Source organism: Lissotriton helveticus, chromosome 2_2 (genome assembly GCF_964261635.1).
Source record: "Lissotriton helveticus chromosome 2_2, aLisHel1.1, whole genome shotgun sequence".
In the NCBI taxonomy this organism is placed as follows: domain Eukaryota; kingdom Metazoa; phylum Chordata; class Amphibia; order Caudata; family Salamandridae; genus Lissotriton; species Lissotriton helveticus.
The window spans coordinates 385,358,737-385,381,357 of NC_136060.1; the positions used below are offsets into that span (position 1 = coordinate 385,358,737).

The window sequence follows — 22,621 nt, forward strand, 5'->3', positions numbered from 1 at the left end:
ACATGTTTGACCACATCATACGCATCCTGATAAACCTGCACCAGCTACCCTTGCAAGTCAGCATCATATTCTCGATCAGATGCATCACGTTGACTGCAATAATTATCTGGAATACAGGCCGGCCCCGTGTGGCGCTGGTGAAGTTGTATGTGCCCACCGAATTGGGACGCCTGGCGGTCCCTAACATGGAGCTGTACTATCTGGCGGCACAGCTGCAATGGGTGTCGGGATGGTTGAGCGGCAGGAACCTGGGAGATACTGCCACGGACGCTATTGCCTGGACTCAAACACAGGTCTGCACTTTATTCCATCCTCTGACCCGGACCCCCCCCTCCCCCATCCCAGTTACATCTGGCAGTGGCGCGCAGATGCTTCCTAAGCTGCCTGCGGCTCACGCGTGCGACAACGCCGTACGTCCCGACACTCCCCCTGCTGGGCACTCCCAGGGACGCTGGGGTGTTGACTGAATCACTGCTGGAGAGTTGGATACGGGCGGGTGTGGAGACGCTGGGAGACCTTTACGCGGACGGTGCTCTGCTGACCTTCGCAGACCTCACCGCGAGCACGGGCCTACCGGCTGGGCAATTCCTATTGCATGCGTCCCTTATACACATACTGACGGCTGCCTGGGGCGACATGTACGAAGAGCTGCCAATGCACCACTTCATGCAATACTTGCATGTCATGGGCAATGGCGCCCACATAGTGCACTGGTTGGCGCAGGCCCTTCTGACCAATACGCAACACTCCACCGTACAACTGAGAGACAGGTGGGCGACGGATAGGGGAAGGGATTGGTCCGACAATGAATGGGCAATGGTGCTGGCTGGCCCGACTAATGTCCCGCGCAACCCCCGTTTAAAGATCATACAATTTTAAATATTGCACCGCGCTTATCTGTCACCCGATAAAATCAACAGATATTTCTCAGTCACCGACACTGCCTGTCAACGCTGTTCCCTAGTTGGCGCTGACTTTTTACATATGCTCTGGCTTTGCCCCAACATCCAGTCATACTGGGACGCGATCACAGCCCTGGTAACGAAACCGTACCGCATGCGTGGGAAGCCTGCATCTTGGGGATCGAAATTCCCCATTGCGCAGCTCTGGGATGAAATCCTGAAATCCTTTCAACAGGCGAGTCTGGAACAGGGAATCACCTGAGGTGGCTTCCACCCGAACCATCCTACTGACACAAGAAACAGCGATGCCTTTGTGTCCCCCTCCTGTGACAAAGCCTGTGCTACGACTTACGCAACTGCCTTGCAGCCATGACACATACATGCGCATCATGCCACACATGTCGCTCCTTATACTCGAGCTTATTAGCTTCTCATTTCCCACCTGACACAATTGTGCGGCCTTTCCCCTCTCTCGCTTCCCCCGAGGCGGGAACCCCGTCGCGTGCCCTACATGCAGCTGGCGTCATCGCCACACCATAGTGACACCGCACATGCACTCTTGCATTGGCCCTCCTCGCGCCTCCCATACGCTCTAAACTTGTCTCGATCTCATATTATCAGACCTTCCCTCTTATTGCAACTCCCCTCCCCTATTTCCACGCAACCGGGCCCCTCAGCCCCTTATTAGTTCCTTTCCTCCCACCTCTCCCTGGTACAGTTCACGACTTTGTTTATACGCTGGTTATGTTTCAAAACCAGGACATTGTTTGTCGTTGGTCAGACACAGTACACTCCGCCTGGGCGATATGGGTATTCCTACCCCCACCGACACTTACTGTTTCCTTTGAGCTCACATGTCGCACGGCACGTTACACGCTGACTGTGGGGTATGACCGAGGAAAGCGTTACCCTGGGGCACGCAGGCTGTCCTAAGTTGCAACTACTAACCCTGACCTCCCTAGTAACATCACCAACACGGGAGGGTGATGCACATGCCAAGACACCTGGCACACCAGCTGCGGCTATAACGGTCTCTTCCTGGTAACATTAATACATGCACCTACTCCTTTGTCTTGGTGCAACTCACCATTAACCCAACTATTCGCTATAACACTGTGTCAAATACGACTGATGTATGATTTTCACTTTTCCGTTTTTGTTGTTTAATGTTGCCATGGTTATTACCCATAGATGTCTATGATTAAGGACTGCTGACCACATTTATGCGATACCTAAGCAACACCAACACATAAAAACATAAAAGCCATAGACCTGTGTATTTTATGTGATATGCTATGCATGATGTGCACAAGTTTTACTCTATCCTGCCGCCGGACCCCAGGGTTGTCGGCTAAATGGCTGTGTTATCCCGATACCATTATACAAACACCATTCTCAACGCAGCTGGCCCAAAGGGGTTGTAGGCTATATGCTGTGTCATTTACAAACTGTACAATAAAGGTCTTTAAAAAAAATCACGTTGACTGCAATAATAAAATAAAAAAACACCCTACCTGGCAAGAAAACTATCGCAGGAAACTAACATAGCTATTATAGAGTCAGATCCAAAGCCAAGAGATGCAATCAGGAAATGACCAGAAAACAAGCCTTCTTACACTGGGTACCCAGCAGCCGGACTAGCATCTCACTGCAGATCTGGCTGACTCCTTAACACTTTTTTTTTTTTAAAGGGGCTGATGGCTCAGAAATGTACATACTGTCCTGTTTTGCACATTCATTAATTTACTTGCATTTCTCTCTTTAGAACAGAAAAAAACAGACACACCCCAAAATGCAAAGAAACCAAGGACTATACTATACCTACAGCTGACAACTTGATTTCTGAAGTACTTGTATTTTTAACACACCGCGTGCTGGCAGAGTTTTGTAAGTGTAAACAAAGGGTTGCACGATCAACCACCTCGGCAGCACTCCTAAGAGAGCCATATCCAAGGGCGACAATGCCCCAATGTAAGCAAGCGACCCTCCCCGCCCCCCCATATCTTTGGTGGTTAGGTATCAAAAGAATGCCTCGCAGCGCAGTGTCTCTCTAACAGCCCTAGGCTTCGGTGCGAACTGCACCTGCTGCACTATTGCTCGTAACACGCATGGCTATAGTTCTTGCGCTTACATATGTAGAGCAACACACTGCTTACACTGGGCTTGCCAGCAGTTTTATATCATGTCAGTCTGGGAGATGAATGGGTGTGCGGTGTGCGCCATTTCGCTGGAGGTTAAACAACGCATCTCGCTGCAGGCTCCCGCGAGGAAGCGACTGCAAACACCCCCACCCCTGCCGCAGTGAACATAAAGCCCCATAGTACATACTTTCTGCAGGAATGACGCTCCCCGCCTCTGGATTGGCTCCGGCGAACCTCACAGTCAGCAAAGCCAGCACCGAGATTATCAGCACCATTAAACACATCAATCTCGAGACGGGAGACGACGCCATCCTTTCAATCGATAATTACAGCTTCGTCCTGGGTCAGAAAGGGAAAGAGACAGAGGGACACTGGTGCCTTTTTTTCTTAAAAAACATTTCAATTGACAGCTAAGATTGTAAAAACAATACATGAGCCCACTGGCGGCCAGAAAGGCACTCACCTTCCTCGGGAGTCTGGTGCACGAAGCACCCTTTTTCATGACAGTCCCTTCAGAACGGCAAAGATTTGTTGCTGAAACACAGAGAGCAGTATTGCGCATGCTCAGTCCCAGCCTGTGGTACCCACTGCATCCCGCTCGCCCGCCCCGAACAGGGTCATTGCTATGGAGATTCACCATAGCAACAGCAGGGAAAAGAGTAGTCTTGCGAAACCAGGCTTTAAAGTAACTGATGTGTAAGGCATGCCTGGGCGCTGATTTGCTTTGCTTCATGAGGATTGTATCTGTTTTCGACGTCTTTCTTGACACAATCTAAATGTCCACTTTACCTACAGCGCTACAGACTACCTACGCCCCGTATTTAGCAGCCCGCACTCTCCCCTCATGTTTATTAATATAATAATGTCCAAGGAAAGGTTTATCTTTAATCATTTACGAATTTGGATTATCCTGAAAACAGATAAGTATTATGTTTTGTTTTTGAATTATGGAATCTCTCGGCAATTATGTATCCTCATTCTATTAATGTTGTGTTTGCTCCATTCAGACTGTGAAGCCAATAGCCAATATCTATAAATCAATATCCCACTGACGACATCATTGTTCAGCATGTCGTCATTTTTAACCTAAAAACCAAACAAGATGTAATATTATATGATGTATGTTTTATCTATGCACGTAAGATTCTTTTAATGTGTTGCACTTTTCACTTGCTGTGCTTTTATGCCACAGAAATGTGGCGAAATAAAGATCTTTTGACTTGAACTGACTAAAGCTCTAAATAAGATCCCTTCATAGAAGATCAAAGTCCAAATGCACATTTACACATAGAGCTCTGGTACAGACCTGATAATGTGACAGAAAATACCCGGACCTTAAGCGTGGTACTTGTAAAAATCAATGAAGAATGCCTGCAGTGAGACTACGATGCAAGGTGTGAGACTCATTCATGGTAAGTGAAACCCAAAGCGCCTCGAATGGAGAAAGTAACGATTGGTATGTGGTGTTGCACAGGTTTGCAGAGCACAGCATTCATCAACACTTTTACAGTACAGTAGGTTTGCTTTACTCTGCCAGAAAGGGAAAGGCAGAAAAAAACTGAAAGGAGGAGGAAGGAAATGATTGGAAAAAATGACAAATGGAGAAAGCAAGGATGAAAAAGAAACTACAAGCGTGAGGTGAAGGGATTCTGGGGCGGTCGGGGAATCAAGGCTACGCAGCCTTGGTGTTTGCCAACCCGACTTTCAGTAGTCCCACTAGCGGGCTCCTAAGAAACGCTTTGGTCTAAGCATTGTATGTTTTTTAGCTCATAAATTGAGCATGGAGTGCCTGTTATATAAAAAAAATGACAGCAACACATGGGATTAAGGGCTAGATGTAGGTAAATGGTATTTACCGATTCATAAATACCGAATTTTACCGATTCGGTATTTATGAATCGGTAAATATGAAGGGGGGAGATGTAGGTATTTCTAGAAATTGAAATACCGAATCGTTAATATTCGGTATTTACCGATTCGGTGAATACCGAATCGGTATTTCCTATTGATTCCCAGGGGCTGTGAAGCCCATAGGAATCAATGGGAAATACAGATTCGGTAATTACCGAATCAGTAAATACCGAATCCTGCAAGGGTGCAGGGGGTGTCACTTTGACACCCTCTTGCACCCCAAATACAGGCATGTGTGCCATGTGGCACACAGACATGCCCTAAGGGCATGTCTGTCTGTCACATAGCATAGGTGTGCATGCACACATGTGCATACACACCTGGATTCGGTATTTTACCACCCAATTGAATTGGGTGGTAAAATACCGAATCTGAAAGGCCTTTAGGACTCGGAAGAGTCCCACCTACATTTGGATTTACCGAATCGGTAAAATTACCGATTCAGTATTTTACAGAATCGGTAAATTTACCGAATCGGTAAATTTACCGATTCTGTAAAATAAATGCCCCTACATGCCAATTTCTAAATACCGGTCGGTAACGGCCGAAATCGGCCGTTACCGACCGGTATTTGGGCTCCTACATCTGGCCCTAAATTCTGAATTATTTTACTTACCTACAAATGCCTGGCCAACTCCCCCACGTATTTCTGCAGCACAAATTCTCCACAGATGCGCCTCTTTGCAAATTTCGCTCCTCGCACTGCCAGCTCCTTATGCTTCCTAAACTCAGAATATGAAATAGTGACCAAACTCCTCAGTAGTGGCTCTGATACGGTGGCATAAGGTTCCCTTTCACATCAGAACAATGTCATTCCTCAGTTTTCAGAAAAGCCCTGAAAACATTTCTGTTTTTAGCGTGTTCAATCTGTAAGCACTTATAAATGTTTCCCTTCTTTGGGGCCAATTCACAAAGGCAGTGGTGGCTGGTGACATTTGAAAGTGATGAGGCATAAAATGATTGGCATACTGCACTGCAGCAAGTGAGCCCAAACAACCTAAGAGGGGCTCGGGGGTTACTCCCCCGAGAAAATCTTGAAAAAAGAATGGACAAATGGTGCATTTTCAAGCACATTTGAGAAATCAGGAAGGTTAATAAAGCAATTGTGAAAGTGCAGTTATTACATTAATAAAGAGATGCCATATAACATAGGTAGCTGCTTATTCAAGCTTTCTTTCACCCCATAGTCCAGCAGGGTCTTGATACAAGACAGATAAGAGAAAAAGCAGTGTGGTCCTCAACCAGGAAGACACTCATATTTCATTGGTAAGAAGTCAAAAGATTCTTCAAATTGAAAACCTGAAATGCAATACGCAATCCAACAATTTGCAAGTACATCTCATCTATGTTCAACAAGCCATGTTTTACCCATGATTGGAATTGTGAATCACCAAATAAACTGAGCCACTGCATTCAAAATCAACCAAAACTGTGGCTCAAGGTTACATATTGGCAGAAACAGTATACAACAGAAACACAGTCTAAATACCTGTGAAAGTGACACATAAATATTGACCATGCAACTCAAACTCAGAAATTCCAGATCCAATTCACTGCCAAAGCAGCCCTCCCATGTGTCATTTCATGTGGATTAAGTGCAGTCTACAATGCATGACTTGCCAGAGCAAATTAACATTCTCTCATATTTAAAAATTCATTTAGCAGACAAAATTTTAAGTTACCCGAAAGCGGGACAAGATTTTACATTCCAACATTCAATGGTCTGTTTCAGTGTCTGATTATAGTAGAGATACCTGTGTACGTATGCTCATACCTATATCTATCTTATTTCCTATGTCCCTCTTTTTCTCTCTCTAGCTCAACATACTCGTTGTACGCCTCTCTCTTTCTGCCACACTCTCTCATTCTGGTTCTGCTTAGCTCCATCTCTATCTGTTTCTCTCTTTGTAAAAAGTGCAAAATAAAGTGACAAAGGAAAAGCAAAGCCATTGTGATCATGAAGTCAAGCTTTGTCCCCACGCAGAAGGTAAAAGAAAGTAGAGTAGCCAGCAAATCACTCCCCCTTGCATAGAAATTGATGGTGGTCATTTGGCATCAATTCATTTTCCTAGCCGAGTATTAATGCTTTCGTCTCATATAAGAAATCAAATCATAGATGCACCTGACATTAATGGGATGAGCACATTTTCAGGCAGTGATGTTGGGGTTTATTACGCTAGATTAAAAAAAAATAACCGGAAGCACCATCGAGTTTATGCATATTTCAAGAATACCCCTTAAAAGTCGCTGCCACTAATTGTATGTGCTTTACATTGAAGCATCTTGGAGTGCGTGAGTTGTGTTGGGGGAGGGGCTGCTCTGTTTTCTTTCCTATGACCTAAACCTCACATCCTTAACATGGCTCCAGCCTGCCATGCTCTCTAAAGGAACCTACTTTGCTTTTCATCAGATAATTTGCTTTTGTTTTCTTAGTATAAACAAGCACTATATACCGGTAGCTTGGTGTCTTCGAATTGGATAATTCTGGCTCTTGACCCCCTGGTCAGGTCTCACCGGGAGCAGCTTCTCATCCAGTCTGAGTCAGGGACAGGCAAGAGCACGGCCTGGCACCCACTCATTGCCCGCAGCACCAGGGGAGAGCAGACAGAGGTCCCCGGCCTACCACAAACCCTCCTGTCCTGACCAAAGTGGACAGAAAACGTCAACAGATTTGTCTCTGGATTCAGGGGAAAAACCACTGGAAAACCACCCAGTATTCTTGGATCCCACTGGTTATTCCAAACATTATTACATTTTGATCCAGAGATGCCAGCTGAATCAGAGGTTCCAGCATTCATATCCTTGCATCCAAATCCAGGAAATTAACAATGAAGGACTAAATTGGATCTATAAGGTGACAGCAGGCAAGAAGAAGGGAAATCTAATTAGGTTTGCACAGCCTTATCTGACCTTGAATAGCTGTTTAGCGATGCCTCTTTATATAAGTCATTATAACACAAGAGCAAAGACAGAGCTGGTTTTGCAAATAGTGGTGTAAAGAATAGAAAAAGGAGAGAGAGAAAGAGAGAGTGGGAGAGAAAAGAGAGAGAGTGGGAGAGAGAGGGGGAAAGACCGAGAGAGGGAGAGGTACACACGTGCGCGCGGGCACACACACACATACACACACACGTATATAAGGTGTATTCATATTGAGAGGGCAAAGCCAGGGCTTGCAATTGCAGATAGTGTTGTGTAAGGCAGGAAGAAAATTTGGCTAAGTAGGCAGCTACATGCACAATCACAGATAGACAAGCGCACACTGTTCTGTATATACAGTATCATTGTAGTGCTAGAGCAAACAACGTCTAAACAAAGAGTAAAGTATATGGAGTCATAAGAAAATGGGTAAAAAAGGTGTTCCAGTGACTCCCTATTTTTGACTAATACATATATATTTAGCTTGTTCCTTTCCCTATATCACCAACACACAAGCACAAAACAGATTCGAACATGCCAGACCTACTGGCAATACCAGGAGCAAAGAGAGAGACTGTGACTATGTAAGGATTTGTGGTCAAACAAGGTGGGAAGATGGACGGATCTGATGAGGCCAACAGTCCTCCCGTCTCATCAATCTACATGTACAACACTGTGTAATAAAATATTAGCATTCACAGAGACAGTGGAAAGCTAACGTGGGTATCTAATTAATATGCACATGCCCATCATGAATACGGTGCTAAATGTGTGGAGGTAGCCAATGAACAAGGACATATACGATACACCTACGATCACGGATAATTTTGGGACCAGCCATTCTACAAAAGCTTCACTAATGTGGGAAGGGAGCGGGAAATTAATTGGAAAGACATTCCAAGCAGGGGCGGCCTTAGGCATGTGCAAGCTGTGCACCTGCACAGGGCCACCAAACCCCAGGGGCCACCACACCAATATATATCCTTAATATAATAATCCTCTGAGGATGGATACATATTTGCGTGGCGGCCCCTGGCAAGGATTTGGCGGCCTCCGGCTCTGTTCCATTTCCAAACACCCTGACCCCCCCCCCCCCCCCCCCCATCCCCTCTTTACTGTTCTCCGCGCTCCACCCCGCCCGGACCCCCTCTTCCGGGGCCCCCTACCTATGCTCCCTGCCTAGGGCCGCCATGAGCCTAGAGCCGCCCATGTTCCAAGTTAAAAGAAAACACGTAAGATCGGTCGCATGTTTATGATGCCAGAAGAAAGCAGCAGTTTGTCACTTAACGCTACTTACAGTCAATAATCTTGATGATAGCTTCACATTTAGATTAGATCGTAAAGCACAAGCCCTGCAGGAAAAAAAGCGTGCCACACAGTTTCTCGGAAAAGAAATTCAGAAGTCCGAACGAACCCCTTTGAATATTGTATTCACAAGATAATTAAATGCCATGTCATCTTGAATAATGTTTGTTTAATTATTCCCCGCAGTTGCTCACTGTTCAGAGTATTTACAATCGAACAGTGTGGGCTTATTGATTTCAGGCGTTAAGCGGTGCACAGGACATTTTCTGAACCCAGTGCACAGAAAACAAGTAGCAGCCAACACGATAATAAAAGTTAAACATCAAGCCCGGCAGAAGGCATGGCTGCCATACTTACAGAGAAAGCGCTGCGTCGCACGAGAGTGAAAGTAAAACATCATTTGATTCATAGCATAGCTGCCAAGGTTTCAGATTGCTACGTGTGACATTGTCATGTTTTCAGTGTAAGTATGAGTGACATTTCAACGACTATGAGTGACACTTTCTTGTGAGCAGAAAATCAAGCAATGAAGATGAGGAAACGTATAAATATCAGAAGTTAGACTCATTTGAGATACGAGAAACTAAGAAGATTATGCCACTGCTGTAAATGTCTGAGGTGGCTGGCTCATAATTACAACGAAGTTATCAAAATGTCACACACAGCAGTCTGAAACCTTGGCAACTATGAAAGAGGGCAGGCATCTCTTCACATGACATAGCATTTAAGACCGTGCCCATACTCCTGTTCTTGACACCGAGCCTTCTTTTCGCACTTATTTCCTAAACGTGATAGGAAGACTGTGTGTATTTAATCCTATTACTGTTTAAATGCTTGTCTTGTACAATGCTGATCATATAATCAACTTATGAATTTTGAATGGCATATTGTATTGACTAATAAGAATAAAAAAGCAGAAGCATTGCCAAATGGGCAAAAATAAAAGATGAGCAGCATGCCATGGTGAAATAAGGAGAATGAAACAAACCACTTTTACCAGGTGGTGTTTGCTGTCCAAGACGAGGTCACGCAAAAAAGTAATGTAATGGGAAAAGGTTTATCACTTGCTGGGGGCAGGTCAATTTCTATATCCAGTGCAGAGAAAACAATTAACACGATGTGAAAGGTAAGCATACAGCATGGCTAAAGGGACGACTGCCATATTAACAAATAAAGCGCGTGTGACACTAGAACCAAAGTAAAACATCGCACACCGGACATTTTCCATATCTAGTGCCGACAAAACAAGAATGAACGTTAACGATCAAGCGTTGCGAAAGGTGCGGCCTCCATAATTACAGTTAGAAAGTCACATGGCACATGGCGCACAGGACATTTTTCATATTCAGTACAGATAAAACAAGGAACTTAACAGAAGAATAAAAGTTTGTTTGTCCGCATACCCCTTAAGGTGCAAAGACTTGCCGTACGCCTTGTCACAGCCCTGGGCTTGGCTCGGGAGACTGGGATCAAAGCCACTCTTTATATGTGAGCAAACCCTAACAGCAGAGCTGCTTCTCTGACTGTAAACAAGCACCAATGGTCTGTGAACGGAGCACTTCCGTTGTTGGAACCCTCTGTAGCCACTTGCTCAACCCACTCAGCTAACCTGGTGAAACCCCCATGATTATAAAGTACGCCCAAGCAGAAATGTATGCTTTGAACGCAACCTCTTTCCCCATCTCCCTGGCTTTCATTAAGGCATCTATTTGAATGCAGCAATATTAAGAGTGACCATGCTGTTTATTTGCCTTATGCTATTTGTCATGCTAACTTTTTAGGCTGTATAAATTGGATCACTGACATAACCTCGACAGACCGATTATCGACTGCACAAAATATCGATGACAAATTATCGATAACAAAATTATCGATTGCCTATACTTAAACAACAAACCACAAACATATCGAAACCACAATATCGACTACAAAAAACAACGACTACAACAATATCGACTAACAACAATATCGATTTCTAAAACATCGATAATCACATATTTAAATGAAAAACAGTCAAAATATCGAATACAAAAATATAGATAGCAAATGTATCGAATTTTTAAAATATCGACATTACTACATCCTTGAATAAATCACTTTATTATTTAAAATTGAGTCATACTAATCATAATTATTCAAATATTGTTCATATAAATGTATAAAATATATTATATATTTTCCTAACATTTATAACACACAATAAATACAAACATACATTTTATAATACATAAAAAAAGTTTCAAACGACTAAACATTTCTTACTGGAAATTATATATATTTCTCCACTTTACAAATATACAAATAACATCACCTATACTAAATAAGGCCTTACACATTAAAAAAACGTTAATTGGCGTCACCCATATAAGGAAAGCAATTAGCATAACAGAAAAAATAATTCAAATCCACAAATAACAACAGACTATCAATTTAAACAACCAATCCTATTTTTGAAACAATTAGACGAATACTATATAAACAAGATTACAGCAAACTAAAAATGCAGGCTACATCTCCTAACTAAAGGAAGACGAAACTCTGCAGGATTTCTGAAAGAAAACTGATTGACTTCAACATAAAGACAGCTACACCTATGTAAAGTAAGTACTACTACATTATTAGCCATCGAAAATGTAACTCTCAAACCTCACACCTATGTTTAAAAGCCAAATACCTAAAATATGTTTTCTTTTTTTACTACTTATCCTACAGACAAAAAGAAAATACAGAAGACCTACACAACACCTGGACATCAAAAGTTAATTATAAATAAGTAAGTATATAATTGAAATGTAAATTCGACATTTAATAGATAGGTAACTAAATAGAAACTAGCTAAAACACCTCTATCAAAATATCATAAATAGTAATAAAATATTTGTACACATTTTCTCAACTTCCACAGATACAAAAAGATATACACAGAAAATAACAGTTTGAAGAACATCAACACCTGAAAAGAAGTACTTGAATTCATCAAAAGAATTACAGGTAAATTAAAAATGTATTAAACTGTATTATTAGAATACAACATTATTTTTTATAAAATTGTAATGACATTCTCTTTTAATTACCTCCTAGAAGTACAATACTATCATGACTGAAGGAGCTAAATTCATTTATTCACAAAAAGGGAAAATGCTTCTTTGTTACATGGGATATGTCTACACTCAAGAGAAACAAAAAGATTTGAAAGTGTTTTGGAAGTGTACGAAATATTATGCCAACAAATGTTATGGTAGAGCTATAACTCAGGAAACTACTGTTACTTATACTAAAGAACATAATCACCCACCCAATGTAACAGAAATAGAGATTAGACAAATGCTAGATTCCCTTAAAGAAGCTAGTACTAGAACTGATCAACCAACAACTGCTATTCTGAAACACCATTTAAGTGTACTTCCCCAACATGCTTATAGCCAATTACCATCTATCGAATCCCTTAAAAGAACTGTAGCTAGACAAAAAAGAGCAACATGCACTACTCCTCCCACACCAAAAACTTTTGAAGAAGTGCAAATTCCCCCTGAACTCTCTGTAACTCACAATAAAGATAATGTTATACTCTATGACAACAAATCTAAAGATAAAAGAATTATAGTGTTTGCCACAGCAAACAACATGACTAAACTTACCCAATGCCAAACTTGGATGATGGACGGTACTTTTTCTGTATGCCCCAAACCTTTTTATCAATTATACACCATCCATGGTCATTTCCAAAATGCTAATATTCCATTCCTTTATGCCCTTCTACCAAAAAAACAGCAAGCTACCTATCAAGAAATACTAACTGAAGTCATTCAACATACTAACAACTATTTTCCACAAAAAATTATCATTGACTTTGAAAAAGCAATGATAAACAGCATCCTTAAAACATACCCACACACAGCAATACAAGGTTGTTATTACCATTTTAATCAATGTATCTGGCGACATCTACAAAAATCAACCTTGAGTATCCAATACGCCACTGATAGCACTTTTGCTTATCAAATAAAAAAACTCATCGCCCTAGCCTATGTTCCACTAACAGATGTAACTGAGCACTATAACTTATTAATAGACAGCCCCTACTATAAAAGAAACGAAGAAAGACTAAGCCCTATGCTTGACTACTTCGAAGACACATGGGTAGGAAGGCTACACAGATCAGGCCATAGAAGACAACCCAAATACCAAATAGCTTGGTGGAATGTCTACCTTAGCACACTAAATAAGGAAGCTAAAACAAACAATGCAGTTGAAGGATGGCACAATGCCTTCCAAGCAACTACAGGCCGAGGAACGCCTACCCTTCACAAATTAATACAATCCTTACAAAAAGAACAGAGTTACCAGGAGCTCCGAATGGAGCAATCAGTAACTTTGATCGGACCTAAACTCACCAAAGAAACTAAAAAAATGTATAACACACTCCAAAGTCAAGTTACCCTCTATCCAACTAACAAAGGACTAGAATATCTATCAATGATTGCCAAAACTATTCTTTAAAAAACTACATAACTATACAGATTAAAAGAAGCATTTTTTTTTAAATCCTTGATTTTAACATGTAACAATTTGCAATTAAATTATCAAATACATAATATTAACATATATAAAATGTATTTACAAAATGTTACATACAACGTAACTAAAGCAAAATTTAAAACAGTTTCCCCACCCATAAAATTATTAGAAAATACTTACATTTCTGTTGCAGCTTCAAACGTAATCCAATTCCAAAGAATCCATACGACACCATTGCAAAAACCCATACAATCCATGAAAGCCCAAAAAAAATGCAAAAATACAAGCAAATCCATAGCGACTCCTTTCCAATGTAATAGACACGAGATACGATAGAAAACCCGAAAAATAGTAATGTTGAAAAAAAAACGCTCCAGGAAAACTTGAAATCCAAAAAAATAGTGTGCAAAAATAACAGTATATAATACTCGTCACACAACTATGATTGAAAATGAAGGACCTCCTGAAAAACAGTAAAACGCGACGATAACCTGGAAAAAATAAAATACATACCCACCCACACAAAAACACCCATACATATATAAATACACATATTTGTACACCAAACATATTATCTTAGTAACATTTAAACATATTACCTCACCTCACACACCTACAACTAAAACGCGGTAAAAATCAAATATCGTACACTCTACCTAACACCGAACACACAATCTTCTCTTAATAACCCTATCTACATAAACCTAAACACACCACACATACACTAACAATAACTTCATTAACTTGTAAAATACAATTAAAACAAACTTACCCTCTCTAACGCGAAGCAGCATCCAACCGCGATCTGTTGAAGCACCAAATAAGCCTAAGTAACATTACGCGGTTAAAAAGTAGTCCCTGTATACAGCAAAATCCTCTTTAATTTCTATATTGCAACACTTAAAAAAATACAGTGAGTATTATATTAAGTATAAATAATTATTTAAATAGTAGAAAAATTTTTCTTAAATATTCATTCCTTTCAAATAATTATTCAACTGTTATCTGATACTTTAAATAATATTTGATGTTTTATATATACATTTGGAAATTAATGTATATGTTAAAAAAAATTGCATCTCTAATTTTGTTACAAATAAGTTGTTTATAAAAATAGCAAATATTAGTTGAAACATTATGTATGTATATAAAAATGTATTTTTGTGTTTATCTATGTAAAAATTAATATTATAAATATTTTCAATATTCATAATATTAATTTAAAAAAAATATGATTTCTTTGTAAAAAACAAAAATGTAACTGTTACAAAAGAAATGTACATATTTATCTATGACAATATATTCAATGTGTATGTGAATAAAATAATTGTTATTAAATGAAAAGTACATATTACCAAATTGTTTATTTAACTATTTAAATTACAATATATGTTAATAAACATAAAATTATGTTAATATCATTTATGTGTTAAAAACATATATATGCACTTCATATATATTTTTTGATGTTAAAAACTGTTTATTTAAAAATTTCAATTGAAATAAAAAATAAATCTCTACTTACAATTTATTTTGTAAATGTTAATAAACTGGTTATCATTTATTGCATTTAACCCTGTGTATGTTTCCTTCTTTATTATTGTATATAAATATAAATTGCATATGAAATATTCTATATAAAAATGCATTTTAAATTTTAATATTTGTAAAAATGTATTAATCTTTTCAGTACTACAATAACAATAATTATAATTAAAACAAAATTGTTCTATGTAATGTAAAAACTTTATTATAGTATCCTACCAATAATAATTTTTTATATAAAAAATATTTTCTTATTTCCGCTGCACCAATTATAAATTTACAAAACCATAATACACATTAAAACTATACAAATTACAATTCCCATTTCACCAATTGTAAAGTCATGGAAGATGCTGGACACTGAACCCATACTAATTACTATTCCCACTCCAATGGGTGCAACAGTAGGGAAAGTAAATACTTCATATATTAATAAATAAATAACAAAATATTATCAATATAATTTTGTTAACAACTGATTAACTATTTAATTTAACATAATAATTAATATATCAAAATTACTAAATAACTATCAATATTTCTATTACTTACCTATTAATACTAAATTACAACTAATGACCAATAATTATTTTGATAATTATAAATTAAAATGTAATTTTTTTCAATAAAATACAATAAAATCAAAGATGTATGACGTTTGAACACATACTTTTACAACGCATACCTTTACAACAAAACTTTAACAACGCAAATACCATTACAGCGCATTTATTTACAACGAATGTTTTTACAAAGCAAATACCTTTACAACGCATAGCATTACAACATAAGTTTTTATAATTATATAATATATTATTTAATGTAAATTAAAACAAAATAATTTAATAAAATATATTAAAATTTAAATAATTTAATGAAAATTTAAATTGACCTTATTTTTACCCTGTACCCCTCTACCCTAAAACCCCAAACTGACCCTGAACCCTAAAAACACCCCTTTACCCACAAACTGAAAACTGACCCTGAACCCAAAAAATACCCCTTTACCCACAAACTGAAAACTGACCCTGAACCCTATAAATACCCCTTTACGCACAAACTGAAAACTGACCCTGAACCCTAAAAATACCCCTTTAGCTGAAAACTAAAAACTGACCCTCACCCCTTAAAAGACCCCTTTACCCACAAACTGAAAACTGACCCTGAACCCTAAAAATACCCCTTTACCCAAAAACTGAAAACTGACCCTGAACCCTAAAAATACCCCTTTAGCAACAAACAGAAAACTGACCCTCACCCCTAAAAATACCCCTTTACCCACAAACTGAAAACTGACCCTGAACCGTAAAAATAGCCCTTTACCCAAATACTGAAAATTGACCCTGAACCCTAAAAATACCCCTTTACCCACAAACTGAAAACTGACCCTGAACCCTAAAAATACCCCTTTACCCACAAACTGAAAACTGACCCTGAACCCTAAAAATACCCCTTTAACGACAAACTGAAAACTGACCCTGACACCTAAAAATACCCCTTTGCCCAAAAACTGAAAACTGACCCTGAACCCTAAAAATACCCCTTTAGCAAGAAACAGAAAACTGACCCTCACCCCTAAAAATACCCCTTTACCCACAAACTGAAAACTGACCCTGAACCCTAAAAATACCCCTTTACCCAAATACTGAAAACTGACCCTGAACCCTAAAAATACCCCTTTACCCACAAACTGAAAACTGACCCTGAACCCTAAAAATACCCCTTTACCCACAAACTGAAAACTGACCCTGAGCCCTAAAAATACCCCTTTAACGACAAACTGAAAACTGACCCTGACACCTAAAAATACCCCTTTGCCCACAAACAGAAAACTGACCCTAAACCCTAAAAATACCCCTTTAGCAAGAAACAGAAAACTGACCCTCACCCCTAAAAATACCCCTTTACCCACAAACTTAAAACTGACCCTGAACCCAAAAAATACCCCATTACCCAACTATCCAAAGCTATAAGATTTAAAATATAATTATATACTTACCAACACTTAAGTTTTAATGGTATGCGTTGTAAAAATACCTGCATACTAAAAACATTAGATCAAAATACATGCGTTGCTATGGTTTTAGCGTAGTAAAAGTTTCATTGTAAAGGTATTGCATTTGAAACGTTGTGTGCTAAACGTTGTATACCTTAAGTAAATAAATTTTTTTCCTTATTTATTATCATATTACTTCCCACTCTATTCCCATATAAACAGACAACCCACTACAGAAAAGTAAAAAAAATTTAACATAATTAGCTATTAATCAATTAGATTAAAGAATTAACCAATTATATTTTAATTAATGAACATTAATTATTTAATTAACATTTAATTAAATATTACTACCAATAAATAATTTTACATATTTAATTGATTAAAATTAAATTACTTCCCACCCTATTCCCCTATAAACCCACAACCCGCTAAATGACATAAAAGATTTACTTTAACATTAATAGCAATAATTCAATTAAATTAATAATAATTACCAATTAATTTATATATAATGAACATATTTTAAATATTTAACAATTAATGTAATATTAAAACCAATTAATGAATATACATATTTAATGATTAATACATTTAATTAATTACCAATTAAATTTTAATTGATTTAAAGATATGATTTAAGTAACAATAATTTAAATTTTACTACCAATTAACAAATTTACATATTTAATTATTTAAAATTAAATTACTTCCCACCCTATTCCCCCATAAACCCACAACCCGCTACATGACATAAAATATTTACTTTTACATTATTAGCAATTATTCAATTAAATTAAATAAATTACCAAATAAATTATATATAATGTAAATATTTTAATTAATTAACAATTAATTTTATTATAATACCAATTAATTAATTTACATATTTAATTATTTATAATTAAATTACTTCCCACCCTATTCCCCTATAAACCCAAAACCCGCTACATAACATAAATTATTTAAATGAGGATAATTAACAATTAAGGTATTAAATTTAATTAATTGCCAATTAACTATTATATATTTACAATAAATCTAATGAACACATTTTTAAATATTAATACCAATTAATAAATTTACATATTTAAATAATTATATTTAAAATAAATTTAATAAACAATTAATTAAATATGAATACCAATTAATAAATTTACATATTTAATTAATGATATTTAAAACACTTCCCACCCTATTCCCCTAAAAACCCACTACCCGCTCCTAGAAATGATTATAGTATTTGAATTATTTTTTAAATTTGTTAATTATTTTTTAAATTATTTCTATATAAATAAATAAATAAATAACATATATTTTAACAATAAATGTATTTATAAAACATAAAAACAGTGTACATTTAACTAATAGATATTATTTATATCCATATTATTAGTCGATATCATGACAATCGATATCATGACTGTCGATAACACAACTTTCGATATTTTTTAACTACTCAAAAAATCGATATTTTTTACTAACGATATTACTTACTCGATATTTTAGCTATCGATATTTTTTAACATACATCAAAATCGATAAAAATAATTTCGATATTACTTACCTCGATATTAATGCCATGTCGATATTCTGGAGTCGATATTATGTCCATTCGAAATAAAAAACTCGATATTTAGACTGCACACCGTATAAATTGGGCACTGTGGTGTGGTCTTGCTGGGCCACAGCAGGGGTAGCAGGTGCGCAGGGGCTGGAGCAGGAGCGCGCAAATAACCCAGGCCACACTGTGCTGCTGGTCCGGAAGTGCCGCACCCGAGCGGGCGCCCCCAGGCGGGCCCCGCAGGCCACACCTGGTCTGCGGTGGTGCAGTCTCGCAGAGATTAGACTGCTAAATGTCACATCCCTATCCAACTCAGTCCTTGAAAACTAAACAGTTCAAACAGGTTAACTGACAGGCACCAAGTTCTTGATACTTGCATGAACCCCAGATGCGGAGGCCGGTCGTCTTCAGCAGGCAAAGTCTCGTAGGCGGTGGCTAGGGTGGGGATTCGGTCTCAGGCTGTATCCCTGGGGACAGCCACGCAGCTGCGTGCTGTCAGGAGTTGGATCCCCTGGGCTCAGACTGGACTGAAGCAGAGTGTTGGTTTCCGGAGCTTCTCGGCTTCCACCGCTCCTCGCCCTTGCTGGGCCACAGCAGGGGTAGCAGGTGCGCAAGGGCTGGAGCAGGAGCGCACAAATAACCCAGGCCACACTGTGCTGCTGGTCTGGAAGTGCCACCCGAGCGGGCTCTTCCTTTTATTTCGCCCTGAAGGCCACGCCTGGCCTGTGGTGCTGCAGTCTCGCAGAGACTAGACTGCTAAATGTCACATCCCTGTCCAACTCAGTCCTTGAAAACTAAACATTTCAAACAGTTCAAACAGGTTAACTGACAGGCACCAAGTTCTTGATACTTACGTGAACCCCAGATGCGGAGGCCGCGCGTCTTCAGCAGGCAAAGTCTCGTAGGCGCTGATTAGGGCGGGGATTTGGTCTCAGGCTGTATCCCTGGGGACCGCCACGCAGCTGCGTGCTGTCAGGAGTTGGATCCCCTGGGCTCGGACTGGACTGGAGCAGAGTGTTGGTTTCCGGAGCTTCTCGGCTTCCGCCGCTCCTCTGCCTTCCTTTGGGAGTTTCTTGTGCTTGTGTAGTGGTATCATCTGGTTGATCATTGGACGGTCTGGCCTGGAGTTCTGCCAGGACTTCTTTGAACCATGAGACATTTCGGGACACCTCTTCTCCTCCTCTTTGGGCGGTTACCATGGTTCCACGGTTGGCGGTGACTGTCCATGTCCCGGGTTCATAGTTTGTTTGGAACTTCCCTCCGGGACGACGGTCTCGCAGGAGGACGGTGGCCCCTGTGTGGAGCGTTCTTGGCGTGGCCCGGTGGCGGATGCTTGCTTGTTGGTTCCGGCAAACTCTCCGATCTTGCGTGTTCTCCACCTCTAGAGGGGTGGCGACCATCCCAGACAGGTGGAGAGCAAGTCTATTCTTGGGCCATGGAGCATCAGTGCCCACGGGCTCCTCTGGGTGGTGCAGTGGGGGGGTGCTTCGGTATTCTCTCAAGAATTTGTGGAGTCTCTTCTCTGGGTCTGCTTGTTCGACTACCGCTATGCGAAACAATTTGTTTAGCGTCGGGTGCTGAATTCCTCTATGTCTCAGGAAGGTGCAAACTCGGTGCCTTGGAATGGGGGCCCATTGTCGCTGCAGATCTCGTGAGGAAAACCGAACATCGCAAACACTTTTTCCAGGATGGGGCTCACGTGGTTGAAAGCAGTGGATATGACAGGTTCCACTATGGGGTACTTTGAAAATGCGTCCACGATCACTAGCGTGTGTTTCCCTCCAGAAAAACTCCCGAAGTCGATGCTCACTTTGGACCACGTGGCGGTGCACACTTCTTCTGTGATCACGGGGATCAGCCTCTCTGGGGCACTTGTCAGTTGACACTGCGGGCAGCGACGAACATACTCCTCCACCACCTCCTCTAGCTCTGGGAACCAGACCTTTTCCCAGCATCCGTGCCTTCATTTTTTGTTACCCCTTGATGTCCTCCGTGGGCCAGTTGGGTTGCCCTGTGGTTTAGGGTCTGTGGTATTACGAGCCTGGGTCCTCTTAGCAGGATTCCGTCGCTTGTAGCGCTCAGTTCGTTCCGTATCCGCCACATTTACGTCAAGTTTTCGCAGTCTTCCGATGTCCAGGAGTTGGCTTGACGAAGATACTTCATCCAGGACCCTTCTTGGATGGCTCGCAGGATGCGGACATACACCGTGTCGGTGGCCGCTGCCTCCTTGACGTCGTCCTTGGTCATGCTCTGGGGGCATGCCGTGACAGACACCATGTGGACATAGTGATCTGCATGTTCATCGTCGTCTTGTGCTCTTGGCGGGATTGGGTGTCTTGACAGGAAGTCCGCAGGGTTTTTGGCTCCTGGTCTTTAGACCACCTCCATTTCGTACAGCTGCAGCTGGACTGCCCATCGCTCGATACGTGGGGGGGTGAGGCGCAGTCCCTTTGAAGAGAGAAATGAGGGGCTGGTGGTAGGTGAACATGGTAAACGGTTGCTCTTTCAGGTATAGATGGAAGTGGCTGCAGGCCCATTTGATGGCTAATGCCTCCAGCTTAATTTGAGTGTATGTCGTTTCTGTGGGTGTTAGGGACTTGCTGGCAAATGCTAGAGCTGCCTAGTGGCCTGGTTTGTGTTCCTGGGTCAGCACTGCTCGGAGTCCCACCGGGCTGGCATCGACCAGTACCTCCGTTCTTTTCGTTGGGTCAAAGTATGCTAGCGTCGCCTCTCCCAGAAGGGCCTCTTTTATGACTTGAAACGCTACTTCCTCTCTTTGACCCCATCGTCACATGGCGTCCGCCCTTGTAAGGGCCCTCAGTGGTTCTGCTTGGGTGGCAAGTCCCGGGATGTACCATCTGCAGTACGTGGCCATGCCCAAAAAGCTGCATTGGTGTTGTCGGCACGGGGGCGTCCTTGATAGCCTGCGATTTCCTCGGGTCCACTTGGAGGTCCTCCTGGTTAAACACGTACCCGAAGAATTCGAGTGACGGCTGGAAGAACTGACATTTGTCTTTATGCAGGATCGCCCAATGCTCGCTGAGGCGTTGTAGTGTATTGCAGGGGTGCTTGTGATGATCTGCGACCGTCGCCGAGTGTATTAGAATATCGTCACTCACGTTTAGTACTCCGGGGAGACCGGATAGCATCTCTCGGATTGTGTTCTGGAATACTTCAGCAGCTGAGGATATTCCGAAATTCAGTCTTTTGTATCTCCTTAGTCCTAGATGGGTACTAAAGGTGGTAATGTAACGACTTTCTTCTGATAATGGGAGTTGGTGATACCCTGCGTTCAGGTCGATTTTTTAAAATCATTTGGAGCCATTGACGTCTGCGATGATGTCGTCCATCATTGGCGTGATGTGGCGATCTCTTCAAATGGCCTTATTTGGAAGCCTCATGTCAATGAAAAGGCGTATTGCTCCTGGCTGCTTCGGCTTTTCCGCGATGCCCATTGGGGACACCCAGGGCGTGGGCCCTGATACTTTTTCGATGACGCCTTGTTTTTCCAGGGTCTCTAGCTCCTTTTCTACCATTGGCCGCAGGTGGAACGGGACTCTCCTGTGTCGCAGAGCGACTGGGGTGACTGTCTTATCGATGTGTAGTTTGATGGGCTCGCATTTGATGCGCCCCAGCCCTTGGAACAGCTCGTGGAACTGACTGAGCATCTCGTCCACCTGGTGGGTCTGGATTCACCTCGCAAAGGAGATAAGTCCGAGGTCTTCTGCTGTATGGCTGCTCAGTAGGGTGTCTGCTTCTTTGTCGATGACATGGACCATCGCTATTACCTCGAAGTCGTCCGCCTTGATAGGAACTGAAATCT

At 40.7% G+C, this 22,621-nt stretch overlaps 1 protein-coding gene across 1 annotated transcript in view; it reads right to left on the reverse strand.

Annotated features, from left to right (window-relative positions):
* NICOL1 (NELL2 interacting cell ontogeny regulator 1) overlaps positions 1-3,641 on the reverse strand; it is a 60,837-nt gene extending 57,196 nt beyond the window's left edge. Inside the window, exons 1-2 of the mRNA XM_078678607.1 lie at positions 3,507-3,641; positions 3,231-3,382 (exon numbers count right to left, since the gene is read on the reverse strand). Coding sequence (XP_078534733.1) covers positions 3,231-3,354 — 124 coding nt within the window. The 5' untranslated portion in view covers positions 3,355-3,382; positions 3,507-3,641. The remainder of the gene's footprint in view (positions 1-3,230; positions 3,383-3,506) is intronic.
* Positions 3,642-22,621: the final 18,980 nt, after the last annotated feature.